Source organism: Symphalangus syndactylus, chromosome 4 (assembly GCF_028878055.3).
Source record: "Symphalangus syndactylus isolate Jambi chromosome 4, NHGRI_mSymSyn1-v2.1_pri, whole genome shotgun sequence".
Taxonomy (NCBI): Eukaryota; Metazoa; Chordata; class Mammalia; order Primates; family Hylobatidae; genus Symphalangus; species Symphalangus syndactylus.
In genome coordinates this window covers 83,328,112-83,342,751 of record NC_072426.2, presented here as the reverse complement: position 1 = coordinate 83,342,751, position 14,640 = coordinate 83,328,112, and the positions used below count along the sequence as shown (strand labels likewise).

Genomic DNA, 14,640 nt, shown 5'->3' with positions numbered 1-14,640 from the left:
GCCAGCGGCTGTGAGCTCAGGCTGAAAACAGCAGGGAGGCCAGCCCCTGTGAGGTCCTGTGGGTCTTGTGAGGGAATTAGGTCTCTATTTAAATACAGAGACTGCGGCACGAGAAGTAACATGCTCAAGGCTGCATGGCCCGCACAAGATGGAATTGGAAGCCTCCTCTGTTCACCTCCAGACCCACCTTCTGTATTCTCTTTGTGTTCATTTTGGTTCTAGGCTTGTCCAGTGTCTTTACAAGTTTCCCTCCATGCAACGCCAAAATCTTTCAACAAAAGGAAAATGAAATGAAATTTTGTCTGCACCTAAGCTATCCTACAGTGGAGGACCTAGAGGACTGGAGGGAGCTGTGTTCCTGCTTCTCCTTTCCTCTCTGATGCCCCCTTACATGGAGTCTTAGCAAAGCTGTCCTCGATGTCAAAGGAGCCTTCAGAATATTGCCTGGGCTCCTCCTCCTGTGTTACCATGCCCTCTGGGTCTCGCCCTGCCCGCCTCTTCACTCTGTCCTCACTGCCTCACTTCCACCCTCCCCTTGGGGCCACTTGCACAGCTTGCTGCCCCGTGAATGCTCCACGTCCCCTTTTCAGTTCCATGTTGTTCCTCTGCTGGAAGAGCATGTGCCTTGCCCAGCACCTTTGTCTGGACACCTTCTTTTCTTTAAGAATCCACCCACGAACAGCTCCTGATGCTTCCAGTTCTGCAGGAAGCCATCCCCGGCCCCTTCCTCACCAGCGCTGTGCTCCCCTGCAGTGTCCACACAGTTCCCAGTGTGAAAGACTGACATCCCAAACTACTGTTCACGTCAGCCTCCTGCACTGCACCCTGAGCTTGTGAGCTCTGTGACAGCAAAGGGCTTATGTGAAGGGCATTTGGCACTTTCCACATGGAGGTTAACCCATTTACCTTGTTAATTCCATTTATTCCCACCTCTTAGGTACCTGCATGTTTCCATCCTTCAGATTTCCTAGCACTGGGCCTTATAGCAGCATTTCTTAAAATGGGGTCCCCAGCCCGACAGCATCAGCATCACATGGGAATTTGCTAGAAATGCAACTTCTGGAGCCCTCCTTGGACCTCTGGGATCTAAAACTCTGAGGGTAGGTGCAGCAATCTGTGCTTTCATAACCCCTCCAGCTGACACTGAGGCCGGCTAACGTTTGAGAACCACGGCCTCCCAGGAAGTCACTGCTCATGAAATTGTTGATTCCCTGAGGGCAGTAACTGGTTATTTTCAATCTTGAAAAGAAAAAGAGTAACTGAGGAAATGACAAAGAAAACTTTTACTTTAGAAAAAGAATTTTCTGACTTGGTATTTCAAATATGTGACTTCCAAAGAAGGCCTAGCTTTGTACATTTAAAACAAGGTTGATTCTGTCTGGCTCAGTCTACCCCAGGTGTGGTTTTGCTGAAGGGCAGGCATTTGGAAGCGATAACCTTACCAGGTGCCCTCCATTGCTCAGATTCTCTGCTTCTAGGATATTCTATGTACTATAAAGTAAAAATAAGCTAGAAAGGAGGGCATGATTGCTAGGGGAGTAAAAAGATGGTTTCTGCTTTGCAGGATGAAAGTATTCATGGATGGATGGTGCTGTTGGTTGCATAAAAATGTGAATGTATTTAATGTCACCAATCTGTGCAGTTCAAGATGGTTAAAATTATCAATTTTATGTTGTTTTACCACATTTTGAAAATAAAAATAAAAAGATAAAGCTGGCACCTAAAAACGTCCAGTTAACAATAAAGCTAGCAGAGTGAAGTACAGGACTACCCATTGTATTTAGAGCAGCCCAGCTAAGCAGAGGCCCCTAGAGAAACGGGGGATAAGAAAAGTGAAAGATTGTTATTTCCAAAATAACCACCTATAAAGTGGTCTTCCTAATGGGAAGAAGTGATTGTTCCTTGGCTCATTTACTTTTTTTTTTTTTTTGTTAGCAGGGTTTTTGTTCAGTTCGAATTCATATGTGGGAGGATGTCATAGTCTTTGCAGGCCTTTGGATTCTTGAGAACTTAATCAGGCCAAGCTGTTCATGAGGAGCAGGGTGCTCAAATTCATCCTTCCAACAAGGGGCTGTTGGGTACCACTATGGTGCCAGCCCCGTGCTGGCAACAGGGATGAAACGCCCAGGGAGGGCCACATCCTGGCTCACCTACCAGGCCACAGGCTCAGCTCCACAGCTGCCTGAGAAATTTGCTTTCAGGGGTAACTTGTAGAGATCGTAGCTGAGCTTTGGGTGGCAATCTGAGGTGCAGTCAGACTTTATCATCACAACCAAAAGTCACATGCTGATGAGAGCCCATGACCCAGCAACTTCCAGATGTTGAGTTGGGACAGGGAACGGGCTTGTCTGCTCCAAATCAATGCCCTGGCCAGAAAGAGTAAACCAGGAGGCACTCTAGAAAGACGGTGTTAAGGAGCAGTGAGCCCCCTTCCACATCCACCAGGACACGTCCCCAGGACAGACAGCTGCTGACCTCTTTCTGGAAGCGCTGGGCCTCAGAAGGTTGCTGGTTCCTGCTACTTGCTCCCAAGGCATATTCTTGATCAGAAAGGAGGGAAGAAGTGCCTGGGCATGGGGAGGAGGAGCAGGGAAGAAGTCACAGGAATGTCCACAGCACAGGTCTGCGGGGGCGCTGGGCTATCCCTGGTGGCAACACTCTTGGGGCTGGCGCTGGGTGAGGATGGCCTCACAAGCACCCTATGCTGTGACTCCAGCCCCCAGGATCCTCCTCAGGGTACAGAGAAGGAGCTCAGGTGAGCTCTGGGTAGATGATACCATCTTTTCCCATTGAAATCACAGAATTTTACAACTAAAGAGAACTTCCGGATGGTTTGAGTCAACCACGCTCTTTGGGGGGCTGGAAGCAGAGATGAAAAGATTTAGACAAAATTACACAGTTCAATTATTAACAATTCAGACTAAGCGTCAGGCCATCTGACCACAACTGAGGCCCCCCGATACTACTCTACTAAGTGTATTATACTGTGGTGTGTATGTAGGGGTGTGTGCACGTGTGAATGTGTCAGGAGTACATGTGTATACATGTGTATTGTGTAAGGGTGTATGTGTGCATTTGGGCATCTGTACGTAAGTGTATGTGTATAGGTGTGTTGTGTGCATATATGTTCATATGTGGGTAATGAGTTAGTGTGCATGTACATATGTGTGTATTGGGCATGTGTGTAATTCTATGTTTGTGGGTGCACATATATGCGTATTTGTGTGTGCTTCGTGAGCGCTTCGCTGGCCATAATGGCTTGTTTTTCTGGCCGAGTGACTTGATTCTCCCTGATTCAGCCGTGAGTGTGCATTTCCCAGGATCAGGGTGACTAACCAGGACATCCGAAGAACTTTCTTCTTCTCTACCCCACCTATACTGCCCACTCCATTCTCGGGTGTCAGAGGCTGAGGCTCTGGCCTCAGTGGGAGCCCACAGGAGGTCTTCAGAGCCCTCAGGTTGCCTCACAGCCAGCATCCATGAGCATCTTTCTGTTTTCCAAGAGGATGCGCCAGGGCTGCTCCCGTCAAAGACAAGATGCTGGGACCTGGATTCACATGCAAGGAGAAACCAGGCATTCGGGGCTGAGGGTTCAGCTGCTGCTGGGCTGGGAGTCAGCAACCTCTGTGCTTCCAGGGCTCACCCTCCCTGGCCATGGGCAGTGCCCCCTTGGCTTTGCGGCAATTTGAGGCAATGAAAGTTTTTATTTCCCCTGACTGTATTTTCTAGACATATTTTAACGTAGCTATAATCATACAAAATGTTGAAATTTTTGTCCTGCTTTTAAAAATATTTCAATTAGGTTAGATTACAACCAAGGCGGGTGGATCACCTGAGGTTGGGAGTTCAAGAACAGCCTGACCAACATGGAGAAACCCTATCTCTACTAAAAATACAAAATTAGCTGGGCATGGTGGCGCATGCCTGTAATCCCAGTTACTCGGGAAGCTGTGGCAGGAGAATCGTTTGAACCCGGAAGGCAGAGGTTGCAGTGAGCCGAGATCATGCCATTGCACACCAGCCTGGGCAACAAGAGCCAAACTCTGTCTCAAAAAAAGTAAATAAATAAATAAAAATGACTAATAAATACTTATTGAAAGTAAAAGTATAAAAAACTTTAATTATGTTAATTATGAGATTTTAAAACTGTATTACTGGAAAAAGAGACCAAATCTCCTTGTAATACTTTTCTTTATTAATTTATTTAATAATAGAGATGAACATAAACATTTGTGCAATTAAGTGTTTAAAGTTCGCCAAGGTATATGTATATATTTTTCCCAGCGCTGATGCTGTGAGAAGCCCAAGCCATGGAGAGGCCCCAGGCAGGTGCTCTGGTCAACAGGCCAAGCTAAATGCCCAGCCAACACCAGCATCTGCAGCCAGCTGTGTGAGTGAGCCTTTGTAGATGTCTAGTCCCGTCAAGCCCTACAGATGTCTCCAGCACAGATAGAGCCTACAGATGTCTCCCCATGAAACCACACGGCCAAGTCCAGGCGGAAAATGTGAAAGAGGTTTCTACCAAGCCACTGAGTTTCAAGTAAATAAATGAATGTGGTTGTGTTCCAATAAAATTTTATTAACAAAATATGACAGTGGAAGGGCCATAGCTAGCCAAACTTTGCCTTGGAGGACATGCAGAGGCACCCTCAGAATTCAGTGAAAACCTGCTCCCATAAACTCTCATCTTCTTTCTCTTTCCCCTGCCCAGGCCCTAAGTTAGGGTTCCCATCCATATAACAAAGACTTCTGGTCAGGTGGCATTTGCTACCTCTGAGATTCCCTGCCTACCCATGAAAGCCACAAGGAGAGATTTAGTCTTTTACACACCCTGAAGCATATTATGGCCCCAGCAAGGCTAACTAAATCAAACTGCAGTTTAAAAACAAAACAAACCAACCACTGTGAAATATTTATTTTTGTTTTATAGTATTAAGCATGATTAAACCAGTGCAGAAAAATACTAAGTACATTGGGTAAAAGATGAGCTAGCTGTTCTAGTATTTGCTTTTTGTAATCTAGTTAAGACCATGAGCATACACGACATCATCACTAACTCAACAATGTAGCTGCAGGGTAACATGTGGATACCCTGTGTGCTCTACTGGCCTCCAAAGGCATTCAGGGGATCATCAAAGATGTTGGACATCTTGTGTTCAAATCTTGGTTCAGGTGCGGCCTGTGCAGATCGGCTTTTTGGTTTGGTTGTCTTAGCCTGGATACCAGAGGAGAAGATGTCATCTTTAGAAAGAAAAAAGAAAAACAGTTGCTGAAGAGGGGTGGGGAGAGGTCCTTTTAAGACACATGTAAGCAAACCACCAAAGACCCAGCTCTGGTAACAGCATGGAGTACCCTAAAACACTAACCTAGAACTCAAGCCTCTAAGATGCTGGTTCTGTGTTTGTTACACATTAAGTTTTATGATCATACACAGGTTTCTCCTGGAGCACAATTTCTTCAGCTACAAAAGTGTTTGTACGTGCATGTGCAGGACAGAAAAAAGGGAAGGGTAACTTCATCTCCAAACCAGCCCACGCCCCTACCATCAGGGACAATGGACTTATTTAGATATTCTTTTCATACTGGGTTTTAAAAGAGCAATACAAATATGCAAAGGGAAATCCAACATAGGACCCACCCGTTTTCTTTCAGAATAAATGCACTGATTTGAGGCATCTCAATGTAAGACTGTAAGCCTCCGTCACCGCATTCGTTTGGTGCTTCACTGACTCAAGAGCTTGTCTTATCTAATTATGGTACTTACCCAGTAATGTTACTGCTAGGGTTTTATCCAACCATGATTTTAGCATGTATACATAAAGTTAGGTGTACACAAATGGTAAAGACCACAGTATTATTTGTAATAAAGAAAACAGAAACAATCGAGATTGCCGTCAACAGGCTAATGGCTAAATACAAAGAAATCGAGCACACCACTGAAAACAAGGAAGGAGATCTCTATGTACTGACATGAAAAGACACTAAGTAACTAAAAGACAGAGCAGAATAGGTAAATAAATTCTTACTTTTTAAAAAGTGAGGGTATACATTGATGTGTACACAAACATATATTAATGTCACTGTGTCTGAAAGGATATACACCAAACTGTTACTATTACCTCTAGGGGTTATTCACTTTTTACATTTTCTGAATTGCATGAATCTATTACAGTAAGCACGTATTACTTTTTTTGTATTTAAAATAATGAACGAGTTCCCTTCTGTACTCCATGTGGCGGGAAGCAGAGGAGACAGAGCACACCGCTTGCTGGAGGCACAGAGCCAGTGAGTGACTCTGCAGCACCAGCTGTCTCCCAGTTAGTCTCAAGGTCTAGATTGACGGGGGGAGTAGGAAATGTGTATGTGGCCTCAGCCCACAGGATTTATCAAAAGTCCAATATTTAAGGTTCTCGGGCATTTGCCTTGTCTACTAATAAAGCAGAAGTTGTGCCATATAAGGAAGACAAGCTTGCTCCCAAACACCAAAGACCTCAGTGAGATGCAACGCCTGAGATAGAGCCTACACCCAGGTCTAGACTTGCTCTCTTCTCGCACAGAACCATGGACACCCCCTGTCCATCTGGAGCTCTGACTCAGCCAACCACATCACACCCAAGGCAGTCCCCTCAGTCTACTTTAGCACGTGAGGTCATTTCTGATCAAACCTCCTTTCATAACATCAGGGTGTGTCACAGATGATTGGTGAGGTGCACCGAGATCAAAGTTAAATTATACTTAAACGTCAAACTCTGGGTGCCTTCAAATTCTTTGATAACTATCATAGGAAAGAGTTACTTCACTAAAATAATTAGTCCATCTCTTACCTATCTTCAGCCTAACTCAGGATTACACTGAAGTGAACCCGCTGGCGTGCATTTTCCAGAAAAGGGCCAAGAAAAGGTAGCAGGAAAAATACCAAGTGACGGAAAGGTAAGAATTCTCTAGGTCAGATGTAGAAAACCAAACTTACCCATATCATCATCAAATATAGACTTGGCTTCCACTTTCTTTTTGGACTTTTCTTTTGGTTTTACAGTTAAGTCAGCAAAGATATCAATGTTATCATCAAATAAATTAGATTCCAATGTTTTCTCCTTCTCTCTGGTTTTCTGAGAGGGTTTCATTGCTTCCGTAGCAAATATATCATCCTTGTTAAGCCAAAAATACATACAAAACAATGTTAAATCAATTTGCTTTTTAAACTCAAACACGTCAACAAGCTATGGAAACGCAATTGGCCAGGGTGTGTGGAACAGCCTAGAGACTGCCCCCTCTGCCTGGGATGCACTACCCCAGATCTCTGCACAGCTTGACCCGCCCATCTCAACCTGGCTCAAATGCCGGCACTGCAGTGACACCTTCTCTACCAGTCCTGCCTAAAGGAGCACCTCCCACCCTTACCTACCACTCTGCCCCAGGTTATTTTCTTCATGACACTTAGTACTATTTGAAAACATCTTAATTATCCATTGCCCTGTTTGTATTTGATTATCTTGCCAGAGAGCTTAAGGAGCCTAGCACTTCTCCGAGTTCACCTCGTGCCTGCAGTCCCCAGGTGCTCAGTAAACATCTGCTGAGCAAATGCCACTGAAAGTCTTATTGCCTGCATGCACTACATTGTCAGCTCCAGCCAGGGCCAATGTCCCCAGAACCAGAGGTTAAACTCCCAAGCTGGACCAGTGGAGCTGTATGCATGTCAACGAGTGGCATGCCCGGGAAGCTGATTACAACAATATTCTATAAAAATAAAAAAACCATACAGACTAGAGAAACCAAGACCTGTATCAATGATCATGGCCAGCCAAGAAATACATTCTACATGCAACAAAACAAAAAACCACTTCTGAATCAATGTTAGACTTATTAATAAAAGAGCCTAATTATAATTACTAAGCAAGTGGCTACGGGGTATGCATGCAACAAGCTAAACATAACCTATGGCTCATATAAGCCAATCAGATACCTTCCTTAACTTAGAACAGACACAAAAGCGTGTTAAGTCCTATTACCTCAAAAATATCTTGTGTTGTTGATGTGACATCCTGTCGACTATTGGATTTTGTCTCATTCTTCTTGACTTTCTGATCTGTAAAGAGGTCATCCTCATCTTCCAGGAGAGGAAAGGGATTTGTTTTCTTTGCTGGTTTTGGTTTAGCAGACTGAAAGAGATCATCATCACTGCTGGCCTCGCCTAGAGCAGGAATCATGGGGCTCTTTGCTTTACCACCCACTGGTGGGTTGGCAGGATTCTCTGCTATCTTTGCCTTGGGTTTTGTTCTCTCCACGGACTGAGATCCAGTGCCTGTGGAAAAGATGTCCCCAGAATCAAAAAGGTCAGCCTCCCCTCTGGAATGACCCAGAGACTTTGCAAAGGGGCTTCTGTCCACTCCAGGCACAGGACCACCTTCCCAAGGTGCAGCGGCAGCTGCCAGGGCCTCCTCAGTGCTGTCTTCTCCACTGGCTGCTCTGAGCTGTGGCCGATGGCCATCAGGGGAAATGGCGCCATCAGCCCACTGTGCAATGGGTCCTCTGGGGACACTCATGTCCTCAGCCTCGCTGGACTCCTGAGCAGCCAGCCGCCTAGCTGCACGGGTCTGCGGTCTACGCTTCCCTCTCATCTTGACACGGCTCTGCAACGGCAAAAAAAACACACATTGATCTGACGATAAAATAAAGTGTTCAAAGCTACTATGGCAAAGAATCAGTGACTCAAAATATTGTAAGGTTATCTGGTCTACTTCAATGAAGATATTATCTAAGAACATAGAAGAGGTTATTTCTTAATGATTTCCAAGGAAGGAGTTTAATAGCTCCTAGTACTCCAAGACTAAGTCATTCTTAATCCTTTAGAGTTCTCCATTTTTTAATCTTTTCAGGGCAGTTTCAATTCAGTTTCACACAAAAAGCTTCATTTGTTGCTGGAAACTTGGAAAGTAGGCATGTTGGCTCTCTGTGTCTCACAACCCCTCCCTTGGCCCCTACTCTACCCTCAATAGAAACGTGGGTATCTTTCAAAACAAGAAAGAATTGGGGAATTCTGGTACTAACCTTTGTTAGGGGGCTAGTCTAAATTCAGGCTCCAGGAGCGGGGAGAAATACGAGACAATAAAGAGAGGTAATCTAAGGTGCTGTTTTCTTCAAGTCAATAAACATTAAATTCAAATGTTAAATATTCCACATAAGAAATATGGCTTAGAAATCAGAACTTCTCATATAATTTCAAAACATGAATCACTTAGTAGCAATGATGCAGTGTTTATGATAAATTCCAAGATACACAATCAAGTAGAATTTTGAGAAGATACAATCTACTTTGGGCAAAGTATGACTGTGTTGCCAACTTCAGGGGAATGTCACAATTTTAGTTGCCAATTTAAACTTAATAATAAAAAAAAAAAGCCAATGAAAATTGTCGTAAAAGGAAGGCTGTTTTGTTTCGCACAAGGAAACAGGTTTGGAAACATGTGAAATGAATCTATTTGCCAGGGTAGGTCATTCTGTGTCCTATCACTTACTTGGAGATCAGCTAAAGCTTTCTAGAGAAGGGAGACTGGATAGAAACAAGAAACCCAACTAAAATGAAAGGAAAATTCAAAGGATTCACAGTCCATTGAGGAGATCCCATGAAACAGTGTCGCTGCTGTGGGAACTTGGTGCGGGGAGTGCATGGCACAGTGACAGAAGTGGGCATGTGGAAGTACAGCTGTGGACAGAGAGGAGCATTCCTGGTGAGGAGGCAGCAGGAACCTTGGGCAGCAGCAGAACAGACCATGTGTGTTCAGGGAGTGGCACCTGGTGTGCCTGGAGTCAGGCTGCAAAGTGTGCAGTGACTGGTGAGGAAGCTGCACACATGGGCTGGCACCGATTGTAAAGGGGTTTCATACCAAACCCAGGAGCCCAAATGCTCTCCTTGGAGCAGTGAGGAAGCGCCAGCAGGAGGGGCATGATCTGCTCTGTGGTTAGAAGACCCCCAGGTGGCAGTGCTGGAAACCTGCAGGTGTCAGACACCAGCCAAAGTGGTGAGACGTTACTGTGGCTACTGAGCAAAATGCAAATGTACCAAATGCAGGCCGTGGAAAAGCAGGTGCAGGATGAGGGGGGTGGGGAGAATGGAGGGGGGAGCGGCTGAAGGATGAGGCACCCCCTTCAAAAGGAGAGTCAAAGACTGCTGTGTATGCAATTGATAAACTAGAAAGAAGCATATGCATGTTCTGGTTAAAAGAAGAGAGCAAGGAAGCAAAGATGGTTTCATCACCTTGTTTGCACTGTGTAAGGTGTCTGCCTGAGCTGGAAGATCAAAACTCACACCGGCCTCCCCACTCCTGGGAAGGACAGGCACACTTTCCAGACCGTGGCTCCTTCTGTGTTCAGATGAAGGAAAAGCCAATTCCGGCAAAACAGGCTTTACTTCGGAGATCTGGGAAGCCGCTGTGGGCAGCAAGGCCGCTGGGTTGATCGCTAAACTTGCCTAAAGAAGAAAAATGAAACTCTGTATTTGTTCTTCAACACAGCAGTCTATTATCTTTACTGTGACACATGACAAGATTCGGTGCACACAATGTATAATACGAGAGGAGAAGAGAAATGTAGGAAAATCGTCTGATCTAGTCTCAGAATTAAAACAGAGGGTCTTACACCTATGCCCACCACTGGGCTCAAAGAATAGATGTTAAAGACGCAGCACACAAGAGACAACAACTAGGTGCAGGGAGGGGAGGCGGGGGAAGAGATGAGAAGATGCTTGGCAGCAGCTGACAAAAGTAGGAAACCCAAAAAAGTTTATAGATGCCACAGGGCAGGCAATGAAGATTCCAGTGTTTTAATTACTTGTATCTTCCCGATCCGAGTGGATGGTTCTTTGGTTTTAAATGGAGCGAGACCTGATGAGTCCTGTGTAAAATTACATCCAGTTAAAAATCCACTGGGGAAACAGAAAGACAAGTGTTTCTTATGCCTGTAAATAAATCTGTGATGGAGCAAAACTGTCACTTTCTGTAGCTCTTTAAAGGGAAAGGCATTCAAATCTCTCCTGGGGCCTGACGTTTCACTAGCACTACTTCACGTATGCCTCCTCCTCTGTCACGTTAAGTGGAAAGCTGTCAGATCAGATATGGAGTCAAGGAACACAAGATGAGTAAGATTCCCAAGAGTCACAGTTTATCAGAGCACCTAAAACTGACCAGCAGGCAAAATTACCATGTTGGTTATCAAACAGAAATTTCAAGGAGCACACAAAAATTCAACCATAGCCTAATGCACTGGCTCTAAAAGCAAAAGATCTGAGCCCCAGGAAGGGTCAGTGGTGATGTGCTGGTCCAAGTGCCTCAGGTTTACAGCTCAGGACACTAAGGCTTCAGTGAGACACCCTGGGACACCTGCACATGGAACTGGCACTCGCTCTCCAGTACTGGGCTGTTCCCAGGAGGAGCTCCACAGCCTTCTGAGAAGACTGCTGCAGAGTAGGGCCCAACAGCAATGACCTTGGGAGAGGCAACACTGAGAGCAGCCAAGAAATCAGATGTAATTTACATTTATTTCTATTTTAATTCTATTCCAAGGAAATCCAGAGGGAGAAATAAATTCTTTAGTGGGAAGAAGATTCTTCATCCTACCTTAACTCCACCTTAGAGTCAAATCTGGCATGGCATCAAAAAACACTAACTATTAAAGTATAGATTCATGAAACTCTGGAGTATGGAGCGAGGAGAGGGGAGATGACTCGGGGGTAGTGCAGTGAAGACAAAGCGGCAGCCCTGGTTACTGTTTCCTCCTTAATGCAGACAAGTCTGAATAACTGTGGGTCTGCATAATGGAATTTCTCTGTACTGGGATGCAAACAAGAGCTGAAAATCCTTAAAGAGGATTTCTAACCTGAGGTGTTTCCGGCTTCCATATGCCTTTTTCTTTACTACCTTGAATGGATTCAGGATGTTTCTGGTTTTTGAAAGAGTCAACAGAGTGGTCTTTTTTCACTACTCTCTTTTTCTCTTGTACCTTCAAAAGAAAAAAAATACCAAAAAGCCATCAAGTATCTTAGAAATTTTAAGGAAAAATCATAATGCAAAAAACAATCCTGGCTTCTGAGTCTTAAAAATACTTTCTCAAATGAGGGCTGAACCAACTCAAAGGTAGGATTTCAGAAATAGCATTCTGAAGACTGTGGCTGTCACAGGAGTCCTCTCTATGATAAAAAGAAAACAGAGTACTTACAAAAACCTACTGGGGCTGGGGGAGAAAATGACATAGAAAGGCTAAAACTCAGACTCAAAGCTTTGCACCTGAACGGCACGAATATTTAGTCACCCCAGTGTATGCAATGGTCTTTCAATCAACCATTTAAACATCACACAGATGTGTAGTACAGTCAGAGAGCCTGGATTATTAATGTTTTAATGTTAGTATAGGGAACATAAGATGAGAAACAACAGAAACTAAGCATTGCATCCTCCACACACGCTCCCCTCGGCATGTTATTTGCCATTCATTTAGTAGAAAGCAGCATGACTCTCCTAGGATTTTCCTTAATCATCTAACTGGACGTTAGTTTCCTTTCCCAGAATCTTTCCCACACAACCCAGTATTGAGAACAAAAGGCTGGTACCAAAGGCTGGGACTTGGCAGAGCTGAAAAGATCATCATCTTCATCATCCCCAAACAGGCTCCCAACACTTGGCTCTAACAGCTAGAATAAACAAGACTCAAGTTCAATATCCAAAAGCAAAACAATTTACAAAGAGAACTAGGTGAGCTGTTGAGACGGTACCCAATACAATAACAAGTCATAATGTGGGGAACCATTTGGAACTGACCTTGGTTTTTTTGGTGCCAGCAAAAAGGTCAACATCTGGGTCATTGTCCTTTTGGAGCTTGTGGCTGAAAAGCAGCTCTTCATCCTGGAAGACACCTGTGCTCTTGGGGCGGGCATCAGGATCACGGCGCTGGGAACAGGAGGGAAGGTCATGTGTGATTAGAGCTGTAAGAACTTATCTCAAGGAAGTTACACATGTTAAAGATGGACACAACAAAGATGTCCCCTGCAGCTGTTATTATATTAGCAAAAGGCTGGCCACAGCCTAAAAGCCACTCGGTAGGGGAATGAAACATTGACAAAATGGAATGCTACGGCGCTTCCAAAAATACCAGAAAATGTTTTTATAAATACAAAGTTTACATATATCTGTATATCTATATATACAGATATATATATGCGCATGAGCTTTAGAGATAATCTTTCCAGGTTATATATATTATATAAACTTTGTATAGTATCTAAATTTTTTATTAGAAAAGCAATCCATTAGTTCCACAATGAGAAACATTTTGAAGATAAAAAACATACAACTGAATGAATTCTCTCCATCTCATTTCCAAAGAGAAGAAGAGACAGCACTGACTCAAGCACAAACTACACAGAGCGGTCACGTATGTATCCCTCGCCTGTAAGCACTGCAGGCCAAAGACCTGGCACAGGTGCGACCACAAGCCTTCCCATGCCTGTCCATCACTTCTGCCCTACTTTCAGACTCCGAGTGAGTCCCTTTTTGTTTACTAGATATCTAACATTTAAAAGTTACCATCAACATTATTGGTTTGATAATATAATGCTCCAGACCTGACATTCTAAAATTCATACCTATTTCCTTATCACAGCCACAGATTAAAACTTAACAAAAAGGCCAGGCATGGTGGCTCATGCCTGTAATCCCAGCACTTTGGGAAGCCAAGGCGGGCGGACTACCAGAGGCCAGGAGTTCGAGGCCAGCCTGGCCAATGTGGTGAAACCCCATCTCTACTAAAAATACAAAGATTAGCCAGGTGTGGTGGTGTATGCCTGTGATTCCAGCTACTTGGGAGGCTGAGGTGGGAGAATCCTTGAACCTGGGAGGCGGAGGCTGCAGTGAGCCGAGATCACACCATTGCACTCCAGCCTGGGCAACACAGTGGGACTCCATCTCAAAACAAAACAAAACAAAAAAACTAATGAAAAACTTACTTCTAACAAAATAAATCACATTAACAATAATTATTATTGTTATATATAAAAATGAGTTTAACACAGCACGTAAGGTTAAATATTTCACAACCATGGAAAAACATTACAAAACCATACACAGTAAGAGACTGGGAGAAAACATATCAAATTAATCATATTCACTGTGTGCAGCTCTCATTTATAAATAAGCTTATAGTATTGGTATAACAAAAAAATTCATAAAACATTTTTTGTAGAAATAAACATAGACGATTTCTTTGGTTAGATCTATAAAAAGGATTGGCAATCTACGACCTGCCAACCTGGTTTGCATAACATCACCACTGAGATCAAATTCATATACCATAAAATCTACCCATTTACAGTATAAAATGTAATGATTTTTTGGTATGGTCAGATTTGTGTATCCACTACCACAATCTAAGTTTAGAACATTCTCATCACCCCCAAAAGAAACCCCAAACCATTAGCAGTAATTATCCATTCCTGCTCACTGCCACTCCCAGCCCCCAGTAACTACTAATCTACTTTCTGTCTCCATCCATATGCCTATTCTGGACATTTCATATAAATGGAATCACATAATATGCGGTCTTCCATGACTGGCTTATTTCATTTAGAATGTTTTCAAGGTTCATCCATATGGC

General features: G+C 43.9%; 1 protein-coding gene across 39 annotated transcripts in view; it reads right to left on the bottom strand.

The window, feature by feature from the left end:
• Positions 1 to 4,558: 4,558 nt before the first annotated feature.
• The window catches only part of LOC129480870 (WASH complex subunit 2A), a 65,149-nt gene continuing 55,067 nt past the window's right edge, over positions 4,559 to 14,640 (bottom strand). For 15 of the 39 annotated variants that reach the window (XM_063637401.1, XM_055275306.2, XM_063637405.1 and 12 more), the window contains 8 exons: positions 12,810 to 12,938; positions 12,602 to 12,682; positions 11,872 to 11,994; positions 10,828 to 10,890; positions 10,256 to 10,468; positions 8,010 to 8,630; positions 6,971 to 7,148; positions 4,559 to 5,241 (listed from right to left, as the gene is read on the bottom strand). In XM_063637401.1, the coding sequence (XP_063493471.1) occupies positions 5,102 to 5,241; positions 6,971 to 7,148; positions 8,010 to 8,630; positions 10,256 to 10,468; positions 10,828 to 10,890; positions 11,872 to 11,994; positions 12,602 to 12,682; positions 12,810 to 12,938 (1,548 nt within the window). In that variant the 3' untranslated portion in view covers positions 4,559 to 5,101. The remainder of the gene's footprint in view (positions 5,242 to 6,970; positions 7,149 to 8,009; positions 8,631 to 10,255; positions 10,469 to 10,827; positions 10,891 to 11,871; positions 11,995 to 12,601; positions 12,683 to 12,809; positions 12,939 to 14,640) is intronic. The other 24 variants (XM_055275310.2, XM_055275322.2, XM_055275317.2 and 21 more) reach the window with 7 other exon arrangements.